The sequence below is a fragment of the Neomonachus schauinslandi genome, chromosome 1, assembly GCF_002201575.2.
Source record: "Neomonachus schauinslandi chromosome 1, ASM220157v2, whole genome shotgun sequence".
Lineage (NCBI taxonomy): Eukaryota > Metazoa > Chordata > Mammalia > Carnivora > Phocidae > Neomonachus > Neomonachus schauinslandi.
In genome coordinates this window covers 200,273,873-200,296,550 of record NC_058403.1, presented here as the reverse complement: position 1 = coordinate 200,296,550, position 22,678 = coordinate 200,273,873, and the positions used below count along the sequence as shown (strand labels likewise).

At 57.4% G+C, this 22,678-nt stretch overlaps 1 protein-coding gene across 7 annotated transcripts in view; it reads right to left on the bottom strand.

The window, feature by feature from the left end:
• Positions 1-1,343: 1,343 nt before the first annotated feature.
• The window catches only part of ZDHHC3 (zinc finger DHHC-type palmitoyltransferase 3), a 55,722-nt gene continuing 34,387 nt past the window's right edge, over positions 1,344-22,678 (bottom strand). For 2 of the 7 annotated variants that reach the window (XM_044921828.1, XM_044921826.1), the window contains exons 4-8: positions 19,088-19,184; positions 18,339-18,420; positions 18,132-18,227; positions 14,313-14,443; positions 1,344-3,579 (exon numbers count right to left, since the gene is read on the bottom strand). In XM_044921828.1, coding sequence (XP_044777763.1) covers positions 3,322-3,579; positions 14,313-14,443; positions 18,132-18,227; positions 18,339-18,420; positions 19,088-19,184 — 664 coding nt within the window. In that variant the 3' untranslated portion in view covers positions 1,344-3,321. Of the gene's footprint in view, positions 3,580-10,120; positions 11,810-14,312; positions 14,444-18,131; positions 18,228-18,338; positions 18,421-19,087; positions 19,185-22,678 lie in introns of those variants that run through there. The other 5 variants (XM_044921833.1, XM_044921838.1, XM_044921831.1 and 2 more) reach the window with 4 other exon arrangements.

Here is a 22,678-nt window from a genome sequence, read left to right as displayed (position 1 = left end):
TCAGCCGCAGGTGTGTGTAAATGCAGAGTCCTGGGCTGGCGCCCTGGCCCTTAGGGGCATCTGCATTTTGGTAAGGGCCACGTGCCTCCCTGTGCAGGAAGGCCTCATGGGGAACCGCCGGGGATGGGGCCCTCGGCCGGTTTGTGAATTTGCTGGATCTTCAGTTCCGTCTCCTCCACTCCAGCCCTGTTATCGCCAAGCAAGCACCGTGTACCCCAGCACCCCTCCGTCCTCCCCACCCACTACTCCCCAGGAATGAAGCTGCCTTTGGGGCCCTGGGGGCCTCCACCCCAGGGCACAGAAGGATCAGGTCAGCCAAGGGGATTTTGACTTGGACCAGCCCAGGAGAAGGAGCGTTTTAAACAAGGGTGCCCCTTCCTGGCCTTTGGAGTAATGAAGACACCCCAAGGGGCACCCCCCCTTGAAGCCTCCTGCCTTGCCCACCACCTCATCTCACCAGTGCTGGTGGCCCCCGTGGGCACAAGGCCGGGGGGCTGTACAGGAACCCACCCCGAGACCCCCCAGGCCTGGAGACGGGCTCTGGCAGGAACACAGGCTGCCGCAGGGTAAAGGCTGGCCCAGTTCTGGAGGGACGGCTTCCCATGCTCAGCAGTCCTGGGCAGGTGCAGGGGAGGGAGACCCCATGGCCAGCAGCTCCCGCTCCCTTGAGCAGGGGATCTGTTCCAGGGGGTGGGGAGGTCATCTTCCTGGGAGGAGGCACTTCCTCGTGCCAACTGAGAGCCCTGCTTTGTGAACTGAAGCTCTTCCTTCTTGTTCTGCCCTCCAGAGCCTTGCTCAAATGATCAATACGCTTTTAATTAAACTCCAACTGCTTCAAGAGGACTGTGTGGTCCCCTGGGTCATTTTTTTTTTCTTTCTTCGAACAAGCTTCTTCCAGTGTCTTGTGCTGGGGATCACGTGGGCCCTTGGGGAGCCATCTGATCCTCTGAACTTCCCAGGTCAAAGCCTCTCTTGAGGGGTAGGGCTTCTTTATTGGGCCCTACCCAGGATGCCGGTGGGGGGGGGCCCTTCTCAAAGGCTGTAGCCCCAGCGGATCCCCTCTGGCAGAGGCCTGTGTTGAATGGGAGTTATTTTGTGTGTAATGTGCATGACATTCAGGGGCAGTGGCCTGGCTTCTGAAGTCAAAACCCCTCAGTGCTGGGCACTCTTGCTCCCAGTGCCCACCTCCCTGGCATACAGTAGGTGTTCAATAAGTGCTCATTGCGTGAAAGGTGAGTTTTCCTTCTGCTGGAAACACCCCCCCTCCCCCCCAGGGAGATGACCCAGAGAGGTTTGGTGAGTGACTCTCCATCCGCAGCTCCTGCCTGTGTGTGAGGCTCCCTTGTCTCCTACTGGGGAATGGAGAAGAGACTTTCGTAGAGGGGTCCTCAAGGTAACTCAGAGGCAGGACACCGCCACCCAGGGGTCCGGCCTGGGATCTCCTGCTGAAGAGAGGAGACTCCAGCCACCGAGGTCAAGCAAAGGGCTTTTTATTCAGAGCACGAGGTGGAGGTTTGTGCCCAGCCTCCCTCCCTGTGGCCCTGGTCGTTTTGACAACAGCTACGATCCTGTCAGTTTGAGGCAAGCACAGTGTTAGGCTCTCGACAGCCGCTGCGGAGGGAAGGCCACCGTGTGGGTGGTGACAGGAGGACAGCGAGGACAGGAAGCTCGGGGTTGGACGGATCAGCACCCGCGTGGCCCCGTCCGGACCCCCCACACGGGGTCTGACCGCAGGTAACAGGCCTCCGAAGCCACCGGGCACTCAGAGCTGGCTCGGGGGGGCTGCCGGAGCCTCAGCACCCCTGTGACCACGGGCCTGACGTTGCCAGCGGTGACCAGGGGACCCCCTTCCCTTATTCTAACGGCTGCCTCCTCCGGGGCTCCAGGGGGGGCATTGCTTTTCTCTGTGGTGTGGAGTCTTTGGTATACAGTTGGCCGTGCTGGTGGCCCGGGGGCTGCCTTCCGGGTTAGGACAGCAAATAACAGGCCTCCGTGATGGGCAAGGGCTCTCCCAGAGTGGCTAGTGGCCTCGCCCTGCCCAGACTGCGAGGGAACAGCCTTCAGAGCCGACCAGGGCTCGGGCCATCGTCATGAGTAGATACTAAAGCTGATACGGACCAGGAGGATAGGCCTGCAGCCTGGTGGCTCTAGATCCCTGCCATCCTCGTGGGATGTCCTCCCAGGGCTCTGCACTGGGATTAGGTCGGGTGGCTCTGGGAACACTGACCCCTCCGAGTAGGTAACCCTGGGCCTCAACCAGGCTCATCCTGGTAGAGTGTGGGCTGTGTGTGTGTGTGTGTGTGTGTCCGTCTGTCTGTCTGTCTTCCTGGTTCGGCGGTCTGCAGTCCCTGGCCACCACCCATCCTCTCAGACAAAATGGTCCCCATCTCGTGAGAAGTGGCTTAAAACACAGGCCGGACAGATTTCTGCGCAGTTCATGCCCATGTGAGACTCTGTCCAGAGGGCAAGTGAATTAAGCTGTCAGGGGGAGGCCAGAGAGTCCCCATCTCCACAGGTCCTCTCCCCTCCCCACCTCTGGACGGCTCCAAGCTGTCCACCTCAGTGACGATTCTACGGTCTGTGGAACGGAATGGGGACTGAGTTTTGGCACCTCTGTTGTGACGCGGTTACTGTCCTGACCCGTGTTTCCGACCTGGGCACGGCCCGCACGTGTGTGTGTGTCTAGCCCGGTTTGGGGTCCCCCTCACACCAAGCCCGAGCCGCGCGGGTCGCTGTGGCAGCCGCGTCCTTCTCCTGGTTTAGACAAGCTCGGGGGTGGAGGCGGGGCTCGCCGGGGAACAGCCGGGATCCTGCAACCTTTCCGGGCTGCTCTGTCCTGATGTCAGGGTCCCACCCCAGGTCCCCAAGGCCAGCCCTGCTCTGTCCTTCCATCCTAACATCATGGCCGTCGTTCTCAAAAGCCAGGGCCCAACCTTCCCAAGAGAAGACAGACATCCCAAGAAAAGCCAAAGGCAAGTTCTTTCCTGCCCCGATCAGAGCTTCCTTTGCTGGCGAGGCTGTGCCAGGTGCGGGGATGCCCCGTCTCGGAAGGACACCCAATCCCGCTCTGGGCAGACTCTCCATGGATGGCCTCTGAGAGTCTCTCATCCTCCTGTCACGCTCTAGTCCCCCCGCCAAGACCTGGCCCAACCTGGGGAGAGGAGGAGGGGGTACAGGGATGGCAGAGGCCGTGAGCGGCCCGCGGGGAGCGGCAGGGGGGCAGGGGTGCGGGGCGGCGCGTCACGGCCACGCCGGGGCCACGACGCCTGCAGCCAGGTTGCCAGTGGCCTTTCAGTGCCTGGCTCTCCCCCCACGGTGGCGTCACTCATCTGTCACCTCCACGGAGTCCTCGTCCTTCCTCTCCTCCGACTGCTCCTCCGTGGTCTCCGTGTTGTCCGTGTCGGACAGCGAGGCCGCCTGCCGCACCCAGTCCCTGTCACGGAGAGGCTTTGGGTCGCACGGTCCGGAGAAGGGGTTGAGCCAGCTCGGGGACAAGTCCCCACCAAAGGTCTCTTTCACCGACTTCCAGCTGCCCCTGCGCTCCCTGGGCTGGTGCTTTCGTTTGAGGCGCTCGATGCCCTGGAGGGACAACGGGATACAGGGGGTCGGGGGGGGGTGAGGGGGGCGGCCAGGACACAGCCCGCCCGGGGCCAGGTCAGTGGGGCGCGAGCGGGGTGCGGTGGGGGAGCGGTGGGGAGCGGCACAGCAAGCAGGGGCCGGGGTCCCCCCAGCCTCGCTAGGTCAGGCCAGGCTGCCGAGGCGCCCAGGACCGAGGAGTAACATGGAACCGGCCCTGAGAGCACTAAGAAGTTGAGTCCTCCCTGGGGATTCTGGGCCACGCCCCCGCCAGCAGGTGCAGCCGACTTAGCATGAAGAAGGGGTGCGGGCAGTAAGGGGAGAGCGCAGGGCACAAACACGGGGGCCGGGGAAGCAGACTGTGTGCACAGCTAGCGCCAGCGTGCGGCGGGCAGCCGGGGGGCGCACAGGCTCGCTGTGGGGAGGCCCGGCTCGGGCGGCAGGCGCGCCCAGCGACTGCTCCCAAGCTGCCCACTCACCTGCTGCGGGCCATCGGTCGGCTGCGACTCAGCTGCCAGGCCCCAGAAAGAGGGTGTGGGGGGGAGGAGAGAAGCCCGCAGGAGTTAAAGGCACAGCCAGGTCAGCTCTCCAGGCCACAGCACCCTCCACAAAGGCTTTCAGCCCCACCGGGGCCTCTGCCTTCTCCGCCTCTTCCGGAAGCCAAGGGAAATTGCTGGGGTTTGCCAGGCACGGGCACTGCTCATTCACACGACTCATTCCCCCTCAGAACGACCTCTGAGGACCTCGTTCTGGGTTCTCTCTTCTTTGCCACACAAGAGACTCACATAACTGGTATGATCCCTTCTGTTATGCAGAAAGAGAAACTGAGGCACACACACAGACTGAGACCTGCCCCATCCTCCGGGCCTGTTCTTTTCCAGAACACTCTCTCTTCCCACTCCATCTCAGAGATTAAAGTTTCTTGGCTCTTGAAAAAAATTGTTGTTTAAAGAATCTGATCTCAAGGTATTTCCTTGGAAGATACTAAGGACAAAGGGCAAACCAGTGAGGGAACTTGGCAGGTATCACCTTAACCGGATCAAAGGTAACATCGCCTCAGTGCCTTTCTTGCCCCAAACGCATAATCTTGATCTAATTGTGAGAAAACATTAGACAGACGCAAATCGAAGGATATTCTACCGGATACCTAGCCTCTAATCTTCAAAAGGGTCAAAGTCTGATGAAAATGCTTCGGAACCAGACAGAAGTGATGGTTGTGCGGCATTATGAGTATACTCGATGCCAATGAACTGCACACGCTAAAGTGGTTGGTTTTATGTTATGTGAATTTCATCTCAGTTTTAAAAAAGGGGGGTCGGGGCGCCTGGGTGGCTCAGTCGGTTAAGCGTCTGCCTTCGGCTCAGGTCATGATCCCAGCATCCTGGGATCGAGTCCCGCATCGGGCTCCCAGCTCCACGGGAAGCCTGCTTCTCCCTCTCCCACTCCCCCTGCTTGTGTTCCCTCTCTCACTGTCTCTCTCAATCTGTGTCAAATAAATAAATAAAATCTTAAAAAAAAAAAAAAAGGGGGGTCAAGTTCATGAAAGAAAGACAGGAGCGTCATGGATTGGAGCAGACTACACAGACATGACAAGCGATGCAATGGGACAGACAAGGGTCTCAGTGGGGGCACCTGGAGAAATCCGAATGAAGGATGGAGATCCGTTAAGGGTCGCAATCAATACTGTTCCCCGTTTTTGTATTTGTATTGTGGTTATATAAAATGGCTCCCTTTGGAAAGACTGAGGGAAGGATGTACAGGAGCTCTTTGTGCTGTTTTTGCCACCTTTTTGTAAGTCGGAAATTACGTCACAATAAAAGGTTAAAAAAATAATCAGAGACACAAAGATGTGAGCAACAGAGTCTTGAACACCGAGTAACAACGTGACAAGCTGGAAACAATCGAAACGCCCATAAAGATGGCTAAGTCTGCGATTCTACAAAGTGAAACACAACACAGCTATGAGAAAATGGTGTTGATACAGTTCTGTGTCACACTGGAAAATCCTGTCCACTGGTGACAAGGCAGGAAAGCCAGGTTAGTTGCACATGATGTCATGGGACCTGTAGTTTCCTTTGGGGATGGGGTCTGAGGTGGTTCGTATCTATTTCTGTGGACTTCCCACACGTTGCAAGCTTTCACCAACGAGTGGCTGTTACCGTCATAATCAGAACAGAAGAGCTGTTCCAGAAAATGGACCTTGCTGACAACTCTTTTGAGGGAGCCTCGCGTAGGTCAAGAGCCCGGGATGCTGTGCTGCTCACAGACTGGCCCCTCGCCAGGCCTCCCTACTTAGCAGAAGCTGCAGGGGCCACCTGAGGGGTCTTGCTTTGGGGGATGCTGTGTTCCCTTCCCGGGCAATCCTTTGCAGCCTGTCAAGAGAGGCATCTGAAGCACGATTTCAGGGAAGCTGGGACATCAGGAGGCAGGGCAAGCGACAGAGGGGACACCCAGAAATGGCAGATTGACTGAATCCACACTGACTCAAAGCCATGACTGTGGGATCCTCACAACCGCCCTGACAGGACGTGGGTGTTGGTACTGACAGAGTACTTGGCAGAGGGGAAAACAGAGGGTCTGCGTGGCCAAAACAGAGGGTCTCCCATTGGTCGTCGGAACCGGGGCGAGAACCAGTGTCTTCCTTCTGCCCAGGGCGTTTTCAATCCTCCTACAAATTCTCACTCTACCTGTGCTGACCACCAAGGCAGAGGAAAAAGCCAGAGTGGGAGAGGGAAGCCAAAGACCCCACAGGATGACTGTGTTCTGTGGCGAGCACTCTGGGATGACACTCAACCTCTTCACCAAGCTCGTAAGAACATTCCAGATTGGAGCCCAGCCCGTCCACCAGATGAAGTTCCTGAGCAGGTAAGTGGACAAACATCCAGGTCAGCTCTGAGTCTGGACAGAAGAAAATATTCCAAATGCATCTGAGGCCTAAGAGAGGTCTGAAGGTCTGAACCCGTGGGGTCAGGAGGAGCCAACGGGGTTTCTTTCTCCTGGTAGGACTCAAGTTTGACTTTTGTGTGGATTTACCGGTGTGCTGAAGTCAAAGTTCTTCAGCTGGAGGTTTGCAGAGGCAGCAGTAATACCCACTTCAGGCCCAAGCGAACAAGAATGGTTGATTCCTGGGTAGGGGGCAGCGGCCGCAGCCAACATCTCTTGTAGGGAGGGTGTGGCTTGGGGCTTTGGGGGCCCCCTCTGGCAGGATGACACATGAACTGTAATCTGCACGACCCACCAGAGTCCCCAGAATGAACGGACCAGGCCTAAGGCTCCCGAAGGAGGCAGAGACCCGAGCACAGGCTTTGTAAGGACTCAGCTGAGACTCATGGAGCAAGAGCTCATTGTCTGCCCCCCACCCCGCTCCCCACATCATCAGACGGAGAAAGTTGGAGACACTGCTGCCCGCGCCACGTCCTTCCTCCTTAGATGGCCAGAGAACACTCTCTCTTCATCTGTACTTTCACATCCTTTTCCTGCAACCCATAGCTTGGACGATACTTTTCTGTGCAACCGGGCACCGCCCCCCACAAAGTTTCACGAAACTATACTTAGTCCACAATTGTAACCCATTTTTATTTATTTTTTAAAAAGGCCGCTGCACACCGACAAACTGGTCTCACAGATCATGAACCGTTGTGACCGTGCTTTGAAGAGCAGAGGTCTAGCAGCGCTAACGTTTACTGAAGCCACACCGGGTGCCGGATGCCATCCTCACAGTTCCGGTCACGACTCATTCAATCCTCGCCTTGACCTTGTGATTTAGACGGCCTCCCTGGTTTGACAGGTGAGATCACGGAGGCTTAAGTCAGCGACGGCCCAAAGTCACACTCGAAGGATGTCACTGAGCAGGGCCTTGAACCAGAGACTGGGTGGGGCCGGGGCGTAAATGCCCGGTCACCAGGCTACGTATGTAAGCTCAGCAGCAGAGAGATTCGGGGCATCCTTATGTCCACAGATCAGGACATGTGCTTCCCCCAGGGGCTTCTGCAAACACTCCTCCTTGGCTCCCGTGTGCGCGCGTGGACCCGTGGGGGCGACTCCGACTTGCTAGGATCCTCACGGCGGTCATGCCACCGAGGACTTGTTTCCTGAGGGAGAGGGCGGGGGGGTGAAGTCTCCACTCGGGGATAGCAGACTGGCCAGCGACTGGTTTGCGTGTCACTGTGAAGGCTGTATATCCACTGAACCCCTCGGTGCAGAACCCAGGTGGACAGATGAAATGTGGAGGGTTGCCGGCCAGACTAACAGTGTGGCTCCCCGTCAAACCAACAGGCTTTTCTTGTTTGCTCAGCATCATTTGCTGGGGAGGCTGTGGGTGGTGAGGGGGAGAGGGGCTCCCGGTCAGCCCACCCCACCCAGCACCACGTGGGACCGTATCGTTGGCAGGCATCAGGGACCGACCACCCCCGGGGGACCCCTGCACGCCCCACGGGGACCCTCGGACTTGAGCGCGTGTCAGCCTCCTGGAGGGCTGTTCAATCCAGACTGCCGGATTTCTGGTTCGGTAGGTCCGGGGCGGGGCCTGAGAATGGGCATTTCTAACAAGTCCCTAGGTGATGCGGACACTGCTGGTCTGGGGACCACACTCGGAAACGCACGGCCTCCGGGCACCACAAGCAAGAAGATCCTTGGGAGGATTCTAGCAAGATCTTCCTCTCTTCCCGTTTCTTTGGTATTTAAGGACCCCTTCTATGTTGAGACCCCTGGCTCAGTTGGGTGGCTCACCCTTGGGGCTGATGCACTTACAAGCCCCGAGAGGAGAGGAACTTAAGGCCCGTTAGCCTGGCTGGGGGAGCCCAACGCAGCCTCCGGAAGCCTCCGGGTTCTGGGCGATGCCTGCCTCCCACAGCTGGTTCGGAAACAGTTCTTAGTCCCCCTCGGCAGACAGATCCCCGCAGCAGGAAGGTGGCTCGTAACTTTCTTGGTGGCCGAGCCCAAATGAGAAAGAACTGGTCATTCCAGGTGTCTCGCTTTGGTTCTTCCGAGACGAAGTATTCCGCGGAAGAAACGGTGTGACACATGACTGCCACCCAAACTGATTTTGCGGGCACGAGGTCACCAAGCCCGGGCCCAGAGGCGGAGATCTGCCTGGATGGAGGCCTATGCATGTTCAGCCCGGTTGCTAGGAGCACACGCCTGAGGTCGCCAGGCGGGGAGGAGTCACCTAACCCAGCTCGCCACGTCACCTTCCTCTTTGTCTTTCCCTGCCACGCTCCAGGGCCCACGCTCTGAAAGACCACGGCTGCCACGGGCTCAATGCCCAGTGCGCACCACCCAGCGCTGTCGGGGCGCCTGTGCCGGAGCCAAAAGCCGGGGCCGCCTTTGTGTGGAGACATGTCCTCTGTCCTCAGCCATCTGGGAAGACTGGGGGGTGCTCAGGGATGCCCGTTTCTTCCTGTGTGGATGCCAGGCTGCGGGCTGATCACTCCACAGCCCCATCCCTAGTCACTGAGCTCCCGGCAAAACGTCTCCCGTCTTCGATGAAAGTGAGCGAGGAAAACCACAGGGAACCCGGGGTTTTCCTCTCTTCCGAGGGCAGCATTTCCCTCTGGCTGAAGGGCTCGGGAACATTCCTGCTTTCAGCCACAGGGCTTGTAAAAGCCCAGAGGTAGAATCGTACAGGATGTCGAAAGCAGCCTTGTTCTCTGGGAAGGATATGCATAGGACGCTCAGGTTTAAAGGATGAATTTCTATGTTTAGGACTCAATAAAAAAATAAAATCAGTATGTTTTCAGCACTATCTACTGCATTCCTCAGACAGTCCATGGGAAAAAGAACCAACCTGGGTCACTTTAAAAAAAAAAAGTTCCTTGAAGATGGAGTGTTTGGAGGGCATCCAAATACACAAAAACATTCCCCCGGCAGGAGGACCAGACGCAGCGCTGCCTCCCAAGCAAGGGACGGACGCCGGAGGGGCGGGAGCGGGCCAGAGCCCTCAAAACCGCTCCAGTCACAGCCACACTTCTTCACACACCTCAGTGAACCGTTAAAAAGGAAAAAAAAAAAAAAAAAAAAAAAAGGAGCCCACGGGAAACAAATGCTATAAACTAGATTTCAACACTAGATTAAAAACACAACAACAAACCTGCTTCAGACTCAGCCTTGACTTAGGGCGTCAAGAGAACAGGAGAGGCAAGCCGGGGTCGACTGCCTTGGGGACGGCCGTGGAGTTCTCTGGTGACATGGGAGGGATGAGGAGGAGCTCCTCAGAGCGCTGGAACGCTCTGTTGGAGGTTTCCAGCGCCTTCCTCTGGCTCGACGCTGCTTTTTGCTGGGTGCGCAGAGGGAAACGGTCTCTCCCCCGTGCCGGGCGCTCCAGCAAACTCTGCAGACGGGAAGGTGTAACCTGGGATTCAGGCGGCAGAAGCCAAACAAGAGGCTGGGGCAGGGGTGGGCAGGCTCGGTCAAGGGCGGTTGGCTAACGCGTCCTTAAAAACAGCACAGCAGACACCTCGTGCAAGCGGAGGAACAGAAATGAATATCCTTTAAGGGCCACGGAACAGAGGCCCTACGCAGCCAGCGCGCCTGGCCCGGACGATCGGCTCTCCCTGAAGGCAGCACTGTGAGAGAGCACGGCTCAATGAGAACAGGTTTTGGAAAAATTTTATTGCATTTTGTTTCCATGTGGAAGCACGGACAGAAGTGAAAAGAGGCAGCACATTCCACTTAACTGTTCATGGAAAAATCACATGGCTCGATGAGCTTCCTCCCTATCCTGGATTGGGTTTCAGAAACCTTATCCCCTACCCCACCCCAAGCACAGGCTAAAAAAGGAGGTTTGTGGTGATCACTTATAAAAAACCAAATCCACGTGTACGAATTCACAGATGGTCAGTCCTCTGATTTCTGTGACTTCTGCATTGGCTGGGCCCTCCCTGTCCCTCGGCCTCCTCATCTCCCCACTCTCTTCCGGCCTTCCTCTTAGAAGGGGGATTTCACAGGGGAAGTGCCTCCAGGGGGCAAGGCCGGTTCCCGGGAGCGGGGTGGCCATCCGCCAGCTTTCAGAAGTCTGGGGGCCGTGATGCCGACCTTGCATCCCCGTCAGCCCCAGGCCGGGACGACGGCCTCCCAGGTTAAAATACAGGTAAGACATGGCTACGTGCACATGTAGGTGTCTAAAACATCAGAAAGGGAACCCGCTTTAGAGATTTACAAAATGCGGTGGAGGGGGTTCACGCGCGGGGGGGGGATGTGGCTGTGTCACTCAGCATTAGCGCCGCTAACCAGCCACCTTGCGGGGAGGGGGAAGGGAGGGGGAGGGGTGCTAAGAGTAAGCAGCCGTGACAAAGGAAACCTGAAATCGCATGATTTGTTTTCTCCTTTTGACTGTGTAAGGCATTTAGAGCTGGAAAAACGTCTCTCCTTCACACTCTTCCAAATAATCAGCAGGAATATAACTGGTGATTCGGAATACAAATAAGACCCCTTTGATTCCCCCCCCCCAAAGTCACTCAACACACCCAAGCCCATGGAGTACAAGGAGGCAAACCATGTCCACATTGGGGGATAAGGCCGCGGAGCCAAGGGCCCTTCTTAGGCTCCAGCCCTGATCCTGCCCCTCGCGGCCACAAGAGGTAAGCATCCGTCTTCGGTGATGTTTTAAGTCCCACGGGGGCGCCTGCCACGGCCTCCTGGGCAGCAGGAGGTCACGGCCCCCCCCCGCCTCTCCTACGCATCCCCCACCAGGCGTCCGGGCTGGTCCATCCGCACACCAGCCAGCCGCTCCCTCAGTTAGTCGAGGCGGGCATGGCCCGGAGACCGCACCCTCCACGTTAGTCAGGCCAGACAGACAGCAGAGAGGAAACCAGAGGCCAGAGAAGTGATTTTTAAAAAAGGAAAAAAAGAAGAGCAGCTTCGGTCACCAAAAAATAGAAAGGATGATCTCTTAAAAATAAAACATGGGGACTTTTTTTTTTTTTTTCTCTGCAATGCTCAGCCATTTTACTTGAGACATTAAAAAAAAAAAGTTTTAGAGTAGTTGGTTTGCTTTTTTTTTTTCGGTTAAACATTCATGAGAACGGATGGGACGGTAGTGCTGTGCTGTGTGTGTCTGGGCGGCAGTGCTGGTCCTTCAGACCACATACTGGTATGGGTCTGCCTTCCCTTGGTCTGGCGTGGCAAAGGGGCTGGCCCAGCCTAGAGAGAAGGGGTGGCCAAAAACGGCTTTCATGTTCATCCATTTTGTTTTTTTAGCCCATCTTCTCTCTTCCTTTTTCAATTGTTCTATTCCCTGAAAACAAGAACAATCATACTTTCAGTCAAGCACTTTATTGCTGTGGTTTTTGGGGAGGGATGTCCATTAGCTTGAGGTGAATGAAGTCAATGCTTCCTTTTAAAGCCATAAAGCTGCCTACATCGTACATTTTTCTTCTCCTTCTCTCATCGAAAGTGTCAAAGGAAAAAAAAAATTTTGGGGGGGGGAGTGGGGGTATGTGGGCACATATTTACAAGTCCCTCCAGGAAGGGAGGGGAAAGTGAGCAAATCCACAGGCCGCTGAGCCAGGATTCCTACAGGCATGTGGATCCGGGGTGTTTTGCTAAGTGAAGGAGCCACATCTACGCAGACTGGGCTCCGGCCTGGTGCTGGGCCTGGCTGTGTGTGGGGCTGCTGGGAAGGCTTTGGTGCAAGAAGCCTCAGAGCTGGAAGGGGCTCGGGATCGTGACAGCCAATGCTGGCCTTTAATTTGGGTAGGTTCAAGTTTGACACGACTATGACCACTTTGCAGACAAAAAAAAAAAGGAACAAATGAAATGACCGCTCTGGCACTGTGGTCCCACCAGCCTGGGAGGTCAAGAAGCCCCCAGCCTAGCGGGGCGGGCAAGGCAGACCTGAGAAGGTCGACCAGGAGTCAGAGACCGTGGGTGAGGGGAGAAGCCACCATAGAGGAGGAAGGAAAGGGATTAGTAGAGGTTAGAGGGGCTGCCTGGACAGACAGCCAGCCCCGGACATGGCAAAGGTCTTCCTAGTGCTCCTCTGGGAAGAATCGAGACCAGAGGCCACCTCGGTGGTTGTCCAGAGCCTGGGCTGTTCCCCCCACTGAGTCTCACAGGAAAAGCAGGCTGGGGAGGGAGCCCGGTCCCTCCCTTCTCCCCTCTTCCGATGGAGCTGGTCAGCAGGCAGGGCCTGAGGATGTGCCCTTGCTCGGAGAACAGGAGAGAAGGGGCCTGGCAGGAGCCTGGCCGAGGCTCTGTCTGCCGTGGTCTCTGGTGAGGACGAGGAACCGGGAGGAGTCGGGAGGGGCCAGCCTAACTCAAGTCTCTGTTCAGGGCCAGGGAGCTGGGAGGGTCCAGGCCAAGGGGAAGACACGCTTTCCCCAGACACGCCCTTCCTTCTTTTCTGCTTTCCTTTCCAACACAATTCCCTTTAGGAATGGCCTGGAAGGAAAACAGCTAGGGCCAGGGCTGTGTGTGTTTTCTTTCTGGCTCCCCCAGACCTCGGCCTGTGTGACCTGGCCGCAGGCAAGAGTGGGCCGGATGGTCACCTCTGGGTTCCCTGTGGCTCTTAGGCAGAGAAGCTGGTCACACCTACTGTTGGACACACAGCCGGGTCTACACTGTTGGCTACTATTTTTACAGAAACTCTTACAATGATATTATTATAAAAGATTTAAAAAGTTGCTGAGAGCCCCCCCCCCCCCCGCCCCATTCTAAACCATCGGGAATTCCCACAGATCCAAAAGATGGTGGCTTGGCGGCCAGGGAGTGCCAAACCCCGGATTTTCCACACCCGTAGGGAGGGGCCTGGGTGGCAGTGGCAAGGAGTCTGTCTCCCTACGAGCCTCCATCTGATACTGACTAATCTGCAGGCCCAAAGCCGCCCCACAGGGCCTTAGATGACTGCCACCTGCCACCTGAGGGGGACCTTGGGAAGCCAGGAGGAGTGCCAAGAAGGGCCCAGGACCTCATGCCTCTCCTCCTCATACCAAACTAAGTGCTGCCCCTTCCTCCCGGGGCTCCTCACCTGGAGCCCAGAGCCAAAAAGAAAGAAAGGCCCACATCACAGCAATGGACTGACCACCTTGAGACTTTTGGACACTTAGGACAGACAGGTGGCCGTGGCACCAGGGGATTGGGCTCCAGTCCTGCCCAGCCAGCAGCCTCGAAGTTCCCAGCGAAAGAACTGTGGGTAGGGTGGAGGTAAGGGTTGGGGCAGGGGGGAAGGGCAATAGACAAGGACCAGAGCCGGACCAAGCAAAGGTACCCAGTGGCCAGGTGAGTGCTTGTGGCCCACAGCTCAGGGATCCTTGAGGCAGGCTGTTTCCTGACTCTGCCCTCCGGACCTACGCATGGAGTCACCTACTCCAGGAAGTTGACCCTGCCCATTTCAGCTGGATTCAGGCCCCCTTTGTCCATTATCCTCTCTCCAGGCCTGTAGTCCTCAGATGGGAAGAGTGTCCCTGTGCCCAGCAGAGTGCCTGACACAGCACAGTGTGTAACAGAACCATCATGGGAAGAGGGAAGGACTTTTGGCAAAGGGCACCCTTCACCAAGGCTGCTAGGCCCCATTCCTGGTGTGACCTGCTATGCCGGCCACAGGGAAGGCGTGTGTGTGTGTGTGTGTGTGTATGATCCAGTGTCACTGCAAATGGAGGGATGTGGCCTGCACACCTCGCACCTGGGCCTTGGTCACTGGGCTCCCAGGTCTGGCCTGCATGCAGCCCTCCCAGCAGCACCTGCCCTGGGTCCTCCCCCAAGCCCAGGAGCGGAGGTGAGGGGACAGGCTGCCCGCTTACCGTTTCATCTGTGCAGATGGAGTGCACCTGGGTCCCAAACATCACAGATGTGAAAATGAGAAAGAGCAGCCCCTCAAAGCACAGCAGGATGAGGAGGATCACTGTGGTAGGTGGTGAGAAGGAGCTGCACTCTGGAAGAGAAGGGTCGTGTGGGACTTGGGGCTGCTACCCATTGTCAGCTGTGCGCCACTCGATGTCCCCAGGGCTCCTGCCCTGCCTCCAGCCCCGCAGGACCCGGTTCCTCCTGGGTGCCATGTGTCCCTGGCCTCCAGGCCACGGAGGGCACCATGCTGCCTCACATCTGGCTGCACCAGCACTCCCTCGGGGAAGCCCTTCTCCACAGGCCAGGTCCCTCCTAACACCTCTTAACTGCTGCTCTTTTCCTGGCCAGTGTCTGTATCCTGCTGCCGTGCACAGTGCCCGGCACATGGAAGGACCCAGAAAAGCCTCAGGGCTGAGGCATGAAGATGAAGCCAGGGGGAGCCTCCTTCCCTCAGACAGCACAACACAGGCTGGACATTCCTGCACCTCCGTCTGCTTCTGGGGGACAGGAAAGGGCAGGTCCAGAGGATCACTCAGGGGTTTTGGGATTCGAAGTCTATGAGGGGGCAGTCTGGGTACTGGGCTTGGCCCTGAGCTAGGGGTGAAACAAGCCCCCTGGGAAACGCCCCTCTCAGGAGCATCTGCATCACTGAGACGGTCAGTCCAACCGGACAGCCGCCTGGCCAGAGCAGCTGCTTTCGATCTCCCGGCCTCTCTCTGAGCCCAGGCTGCCAGTGGGGTGTGACCTGAGATAAGTCCTTGTCCCTGTCCAGGCCTCCACCCCCTCCTCCTAGAGCAGCAAGGTTTGACCAGATGCGTGGTTCTGTTTTCAGCACCAGAAGCCTCTGTCTGGACCAAGTCTAAATTGGAAGCACCCCCAACTGGAGAGAAAAGCCGAGGTGCTGTGGGAGACGGTGCGGGGGCGGGGGGCCTGAGGGAATGGGAATGACACTGGGAGACGGGGATCTGATCCCAGCCAATCTCCTGCCCCCGCTGACGGCTGCCTGGGCCTGTCACAGCCCGGCTTGTGGTGCATGTTTCTCGTTGCCCCAGGGTGCAGGCCTGTTGCCCTGGCTGGAGGAGTCCGATCTGGGAGGGCTGGGCCGGGCTTCCCTGGGCTTTGGGAACTCAGGGAATCTAGGGATGCCCTGCCGCCTCCGTCGCGGGAGCTTCACCACAACGGGCCTGGAGACACAGCGCTGTCCAGGTGGTGAGGTGAGCCACATCTCATCCAAATGCCTTTATCTCCTCGCGCTTCCCTCGGAACTCAACAATGCCTGCAGACACTTTCCCCTCTGGCTTCCTTGCTGGCAGGGCCTGGGTGGGCTGGCCCCGGTCGGCTCCGGGTGTGGCAGCCGCCTGCCTGGCCGCTGGGTGGGGTGATGGGCAGAACGAGGGTTCCACAGTCAGGCAGACACAGCAGGGTGAGGATCCTGGAGCCGACTCCCCACCACGAGCTCTTGCTAAGATGCCCCCACTAATAATCTGTGGCCCCTGCATTTTTCCTGCCCTGCACCCCGTGGAATCATGTTTGTTCCTGTCCTTGCTTGCTGTCTGCCTTGCCCACACCTGCAGCCCCAGGAGGCTGGGGCTTTGGCTCCCTGCTGTACAACCAGCCTTGCAGTGGTGCCCGATAACACAGGACTGTGGGCACATGGCTGGGGCTCTCTGCGCTTTAGTTCTCCCTTCGGCTGGGTGGCGTGGCTGAGAGTGCATGAGAACATCCGCACAGGTCGGCCTGGGCCCAGCATGAGCACACGGCCGGTGCCCCCTGGATGGAGGCGCCTTGCCCCTTCCTTCCCCACCTCGGCTGCCCTGGGGCTGGGGCAGGAGGCAGAGCCCGGCGCCGTGGCCTGCTCTCCATCCCCACCCAGCTACACGGACCCTTCCCCTCCTGGGCTGGCCCCCGGGGACTACGAATGGAGTTAGGGAGGCAGGAACCAGACCCAGGAAATGTACAACTACCACTCTACCCTTCGTTAAACCTCAACTCAAAGCGCCCTCATTCTGGGGACACCCCCTTCCCTTCTTACACAAGCTGGATGTGAGACAGCTCGGCCACGGCTGAGCAGTCACGGCAGTCGCTGTCACACTGGGCCAATCTCAGGCTTCCACTCTGGGGACTGTCCTCCTAGCCTAGCAGCCACAGGCACCACTACCTCGACCCCCTTCCATCAGGAATCTTGACCGAAGACCACCAAGAACTCTCAGGGAGGACCCTGGGCCCCGGGGTCATTGAGGCAGGGCTGGAAGAGCCCGCTCCAGACTGGGGCTTGAAACACGGCCCTCCTCTTAGACGTGTGAGCTTGGGGACCGACTAGATCCCTGCGAGCCCCAGCTTTTGTCACCCACTAAGTGGGAGCCTCTCTCCTGCCCTGCGGGCTTGTCGTAAGGGAGTCGGCTCCAGGATCCTCACCCAGGATCCGTAAGCCCTGTGCACCCCAGCTGGCTCTCAGCGCTCAGTACTGACATGGCCCGTCAGCTGTGCTCCGAAAACAGAGACCTTCTGCCTCATAGACGGTCCGGGGCACACTCATCACTGCCTGAGTCTGTTAACCTGACAGCGGTGGGTGGGGGGCAGGGGGCGACGGGTTGATGAAACGTCCTTGTCAGACTCCACTGCCAAGTTGCCAAGGCCAAGTCTGGAGTTGGACTGGATGGCCAGGGCCTAGTAGGGTGTGTGCACTCGCAGAACATTTACCCAGGAAAGTGCTGGGGCCCTGCCCAGCTCTGCAGCTTGACCTTCGTCTGGCTGGTACCAGAACTGCAGCAGTCACAAAAACTGGGAGGCACGGTGACACCGACTGAATCGTGTCACCCGCAAAATTCACAGGTGGGAGCCCCACCCCCCATGTGATGTTATTTGGAAATGGGGCCTTTGGGAGGTGATGAGGGTTACGTGAGGTCAGGAGGGGGGGTCTGTGGTGTTTTGTCATGGCAGCCCCAGCTGACTGAGACTCATGGGGTTCTCCTCCCCTAGGTGGGGCCAGGCCAGGCTGGGCAGGGGGCAGGTCGGAAGCTAGAGATCCCATCCTTCCCACGGCCTCCCCAGTTCTGGGGAACAAGAACAGCAAGCTAGTGCCCAAGAAGACAGTACGTACAGGAAGAGCGAGGTTCTGAAAGGTGGTGCAATGGAAAAGGAGGCCCATCTGATGCTTCTGCTCAAGATGTTTGTCTCACGGACTGAGTGTGCGTGTGTGAGATCTCGCCCAGCACGTGGCCTCTCTTAATTCCTCCAGCATCTATTAAAATTTTTTTCTCTTCTCTCTTATTTTTATTCTTCTTTAAAATCATAAAACTGCATTTGTTTTCCCAGCATCTATTTTTTCCCTCAGGGTCTGTGTGGTCTCCTGGCTGGAGTTCCTTCCTCAGCGTTTGTGCGTGAAATGGATTCCACTAAAGCAGGAAGGAGCTGCTCTGCGATCTCAGTGTGGCTTGGTGAGGAAGCAGTTAAAAAACACCCACAGAAAACAAAAGTTCAGAATGGAGTTCTGTGAGATTGGAATGAAATGACTTTTGGTTAAAGTGCCTCTTCTTCTTCTTTTTTTTTTTTAAGTAGGCACCACACCCAGCGTGGAGCCCAACGTGGGGCTTGAACTCACGACCCTGAGATCAAGAGTTGGACGCACTCAACCGAGCCACCCAGGCGCCCCTAAAGTGCCTCTTCTTAAAGACAAGGAGACAAAGGTTCTCTCCCTGGCAAGGCTCCCGTGCCCTGGGACGCGCTTCTTGCGGGGCACGCTTAGGCTAGAGGGTCTGTCCAGCTCACTACTTTACCTGTGGAACTGACTTTAGGGGGCTGCTTTTTTTCATGAAGCGAGATTCGGGCCTCTGCTGTCCCTTCCCTGGTCAGTCCGTAGGCTTGCAGCAGATCTAATAAAATGGGGTTGGCCCCTGGCACCATGACACAAACCAAGAGCCTGCCCCCCGTGGGTCGCACACTGTCCCTTGGAGCAGGAATGGGGAGTTCTGGCACATACTCACTTGTCCAGTCTTCTTCAAAGCAGTGCAGAAAGTGGAATCCCACCATGATGAGGGCGTGCAAGGAAATGAGAGCTATGTACATCTGAAACAGGAAAGCAGGGCAGATGCCGTTGTTGTGAGAACCTTCTGACGGTGCGGGCTCCTGGGACAGGGGTGCTCAGGACCTCCCATTCCGGAACACTCAGTAAGGCTGAGGGCTGACTGGGAGAGAGCCAGGAGGCCTCTGGTGATTCCCCTAGGGGTCTCCCGCCCTGGCTCTGGGACCAAGGTGAGTGTGTGTGGAAGAAGAGACAAGCGCCCGTCGCCGGGTGTGACCTGGGCTCTAGGTGGGCCAGGGCGTTCCGGGCCGGTGGCTGCCCTGCACTTGAAAACTCAGGGTGCTGACTGCCAAGGGCTCTTCCAGCCCTCTTGCTAAATCTCTACCTACCTGCAGCTGAGGGAGGGCTTGCAGTCACCACCAAAACTGGCTTCTGTAGCTACTTAGCCTGGACACTTTGGGTGGGAGCCCAGCACACAGCCCTTGCTTAGAGACGATCGACTCGAGCCAATGTGCTAGGTGCTCAAGTGGAGGGCTTAGGAACAGGCACTTGTTGAGCCCAGGAGCGCTCTGGCGGGAAGGCGGAGGCCTACGCGGCCAGGCAAGACTCCGAACCAGCAGCACAAGACACTGCAAGTGCCGAGAATTTTCGAAGGACCGAAGTGCTCCGTTGCTCCACGGAGGGTGGGGCAGGCCTGGGAAGCTGACTTACTGTAAACAGGACGAAGTACTTCTGGTTGTTCTCGCCGACACAGTTATTGACCCAGGGACAGTGGTGATCCATCTTCCGAATACACCGCTTACAAACGCTGAAAGGGCCCATAAGGCAGACCTTCAGGGGTGTCCTCACGGCGGCAGGGGCCCGAGGAGAGCAGAGAACCTACCCCCCAGCTCTACTCCGAGCACAGGGCCTCCTCGGGCACTGCCTGGTGAACTGCTGGGGGTGTGGCAAGGGGCCTGGAAGGCGGGGTCAGGACCCCCAGGGTCCCACTCATTCCCAACAGGGGACAGTCATTGGCCAACAAGGCCCCTTCTCTTGTTTGACATGAAACAGGGTGGCACCGAGGGGCTGAGCAAGAGGCTGCTCTCTGGTGCTCACAGTGAGCCACAAGCTGGTTTACTGAGAGGATAGAGCGAAGAGGCGGTTTACAGAAAACAGGTACTCCCAACTTCCCCCAAACACCCAAAACCCGAGCTCCAGGGGCCAGCTGGGAGGGCGTGGCTGACCGCAGAGGGCGCTGGGAGAGGAAGAGTGGGCTCAAGGGCAGGATGTCTCGGCGGCAGGAAGTGCCCCTCAAGAACCTTTCAGCTGGAAGGTAACCACCACCTAGCTGCAAAAGCAGAATGCATTTGAGCTTGTTGATCAGAAATCCCATTAATTTGCAAACTGCTAACTTGTAACTGGGCTCCTTTTGGGACTGGGACTGTTTCAAGCTTATCCGACAGCAAACATCCCTTTTTGGAAAAAATAATCTGAAACAGGAGTGCAGGTTCCTGGGGCTTGAAAGCACCTACTCCCCAAACTCGGGTTTAGACACACTCCTTTGCCAACAGATAGCCTCACCAGATATGGGTCCTGTCTCAATTTGTTAACATAGGCTCCTTGAAATGATCTTGGGGGTGTCATTTGTTCAAAACAGTTTTAAATACTGTAAATATAAGCCCGGGAATAATACAATTAAAGTGTTTTCTGTTTTGAAAGCCCCTTGGCTCACACCAGCTTTTCTTTCCACTAGTTTTCACAGCTAACTTTATCTCAGGTTCTGGGCTGTGGCGGGTGGGCCCTGGTGGAAGGGCTGTGTCACGTTCCGGCATGGGGAGCTCACACCTGCCAAGCTCTGGCTGGCCGCCTGTCCGGGCAGGGAAAGCACGGGAGGAGCTCTCCTGGGAGTGGAGGCGAGCTGCTCCCCAGACTCCAGGCCAGGAAGCACAGACCACTCTGAAGGAGAGCCCCGCGGCTAGGCCACGGCCAACTCGGAGCTGTGGGCTCATCCACACCCCAAGGAGGACGTGCAGCCTTTTCTGAGCAGGGCGTGAGCTTTGGTGGTAAGGTAGGCCTGGGCCTGCTGAGCTACCTTGGTCAGAATGGCCAAACTTGGAGCCTCGGGTTCCCCATCCACAGAAAGTGTTGTAAGGACAAGGTGAGGACTGACTGTGGGGGCCTGGCCAGTCTCCACCCTGGTTCTGTTCCACAACTTCGAAGGTCCTCACTAATATAGGGGGGAATGGGCACATCTCAGAGAGGCTGGCCCAGCTCTAGAATCTCCCTGGGAGCCAGGAGGGCAGGGGAAGAAAGAGGCATGAAAGGGACACAGACAGATATAAAGAGAAAGTCAGGTACCCGTCTCTCTGTGTGCATGTGTTACTAATTTAAAAAGTACATATGAATATGTATAGTATAGATTTTAATTAATGACACTTGTTCCCAGGATATAATTTTAAGAGTACAGACCAGTAGAGAGTGAAGACTGAGCCGCTCCCTGCATCCTGGGCCTCAGCCACCAGGCCCCACATTCCCTCTGCAGAGCCACCTTGCACGTCCTTCCTCAGCTCTGGGATCTTAGCCCCCTCCCAATCTGAGGACCAAACTCCCAAGGTTAAGCCCCTCACTGCCCCAGGCTCCTGAGCCCTTTCTCCTCCATCTGTGCCTCCTTCTGCAAGGGGTTTCTAGTGGGTGCTCTGAGACAGTGTTTGCTCAGCAGCAGAGAGCTGCCAAGTGGCCTGACATCCTCTGAAAGCCGCCTGAGTTTCAATGAGCTCTCAAGCAAATCCATCCTTTGCACTCCTCCCAGCCTCTAAAGAGCCCCGGCGTGCACCCCAGGAAGTGGGTTTCACAGTGGGCTACGTGTCACTGGGCAGCCACGTCAGAGTGCCTCCTCCTCCTCCAGGGAGCAGGGACAAGCGAGCAGAGCCGCTGAGAGCAGCAGAAGTTGGCCCAGAGTGCCCGGCTCTGAGCTTCCTGTCTGCAAAGGCATGCGGTATTGTTCAGAAGCTGGCTCTGGGGCCAGGCGGGGTGCATGTGGGTGGGGAGTCCATCCATGAGCATGGTGAGGGCCCCGATCAGGCACCGTCTCACACACGGCTCACAAAACCACCTGCCCAAACGGTTCTACATTTGGGGCTTGGAGAACACCAAGGGCAAGGCCTGCCCGTGTCCCGCCCACCTGCTCCGCCTCGGGCCCTATTCATCCTGAGGAAGAAAAAATGTGGGCCTCCCACAACCCCGGATACCCCAGTGGGGAATCGGTCACCTCAGAGCCAGCCCTCTTCCCACTCCCAGAGGCTGGGTGGGCGGCGGGGCTCCAAGGTGTCCCCTCCCCAGACACTGGCCCTTTCCCTCTCTCCTCTCTGGGGCTCCTTACTGCTCTTTCCTTCCTGTGAGCACCAGCCCTCTCCTGAGCCTCCTCTTGGGCACCCCTCGCTGCCCCTTTGCGAGACGCTTTGGGCAGGTGCGCTTCCGGGGCTCAGGCACCGCGGGCTGGCAGCACGTCCCAAGCTGCAGGAACAGTGGCTGCGAAGACCGAACATCTTCCACGGAGGCATCTTTTGATGTCCCTGCCTTTAGGGTTTCCTGAGCCCCTTCTGTGTTTTTAAATCAATGTTCTAGAAGAAGGCAATGCCCCTCCTTTCCCTCTTCCTCCAGGTTCCCTGCCATTTTTCAGGCCCCGAAGTACTTCCTTCAAAAGCTTGGTACAGCCTGACAAGCTCATTGGCTCACTCAGGCTCTTGGTTCTCAGGCCCCAAAGTTGCTGGCTGGGGCCCTTGCCCAAGCCTGGGTGATGGCCCACTGTGGAAACATAGCTGTGTCCCCGAGGGCCTGCGTCTCCCCCTACAGAGACACTTACCAAACTGTATCGGGGTGGAAAAGTGCACCTGCCCTGCCTGAGCAGGAGGCCCAAGGGTCAGGGCCACGTCTAATCCACCGCTACGGCCCAGGGCCAGGCCCAGGACCTCCTTAGCAAGGGGGAGCTGAGTGCAGTCCCTGAAGCTACAGATGGGGAAAGAGCAGGCCTGCGAAGCGGCTCCACCGCATCAGACTGGGACGCCCGGCAGGGCACGAGCAAAGAACAAAGCTAGAGGGCACCAGGTGGACCCTGCTCCACGTCCAGGTTTTCACCCCACACCTCCTGCAAAAAAGCCTCTACCACATCATGGTCCCAGCTCTGCAACAATGTTGGGTGAGGAAGCCTGGTGCGGTGGCGGCGGAGAGAACACTGCTCTCAATCCCCACGTGGGGCCCTGGGCAAAGCAACTTAGCTTCTCCGAACCGCCCTCTGCAGAATTAGTCCCCATCTCCCAAGGT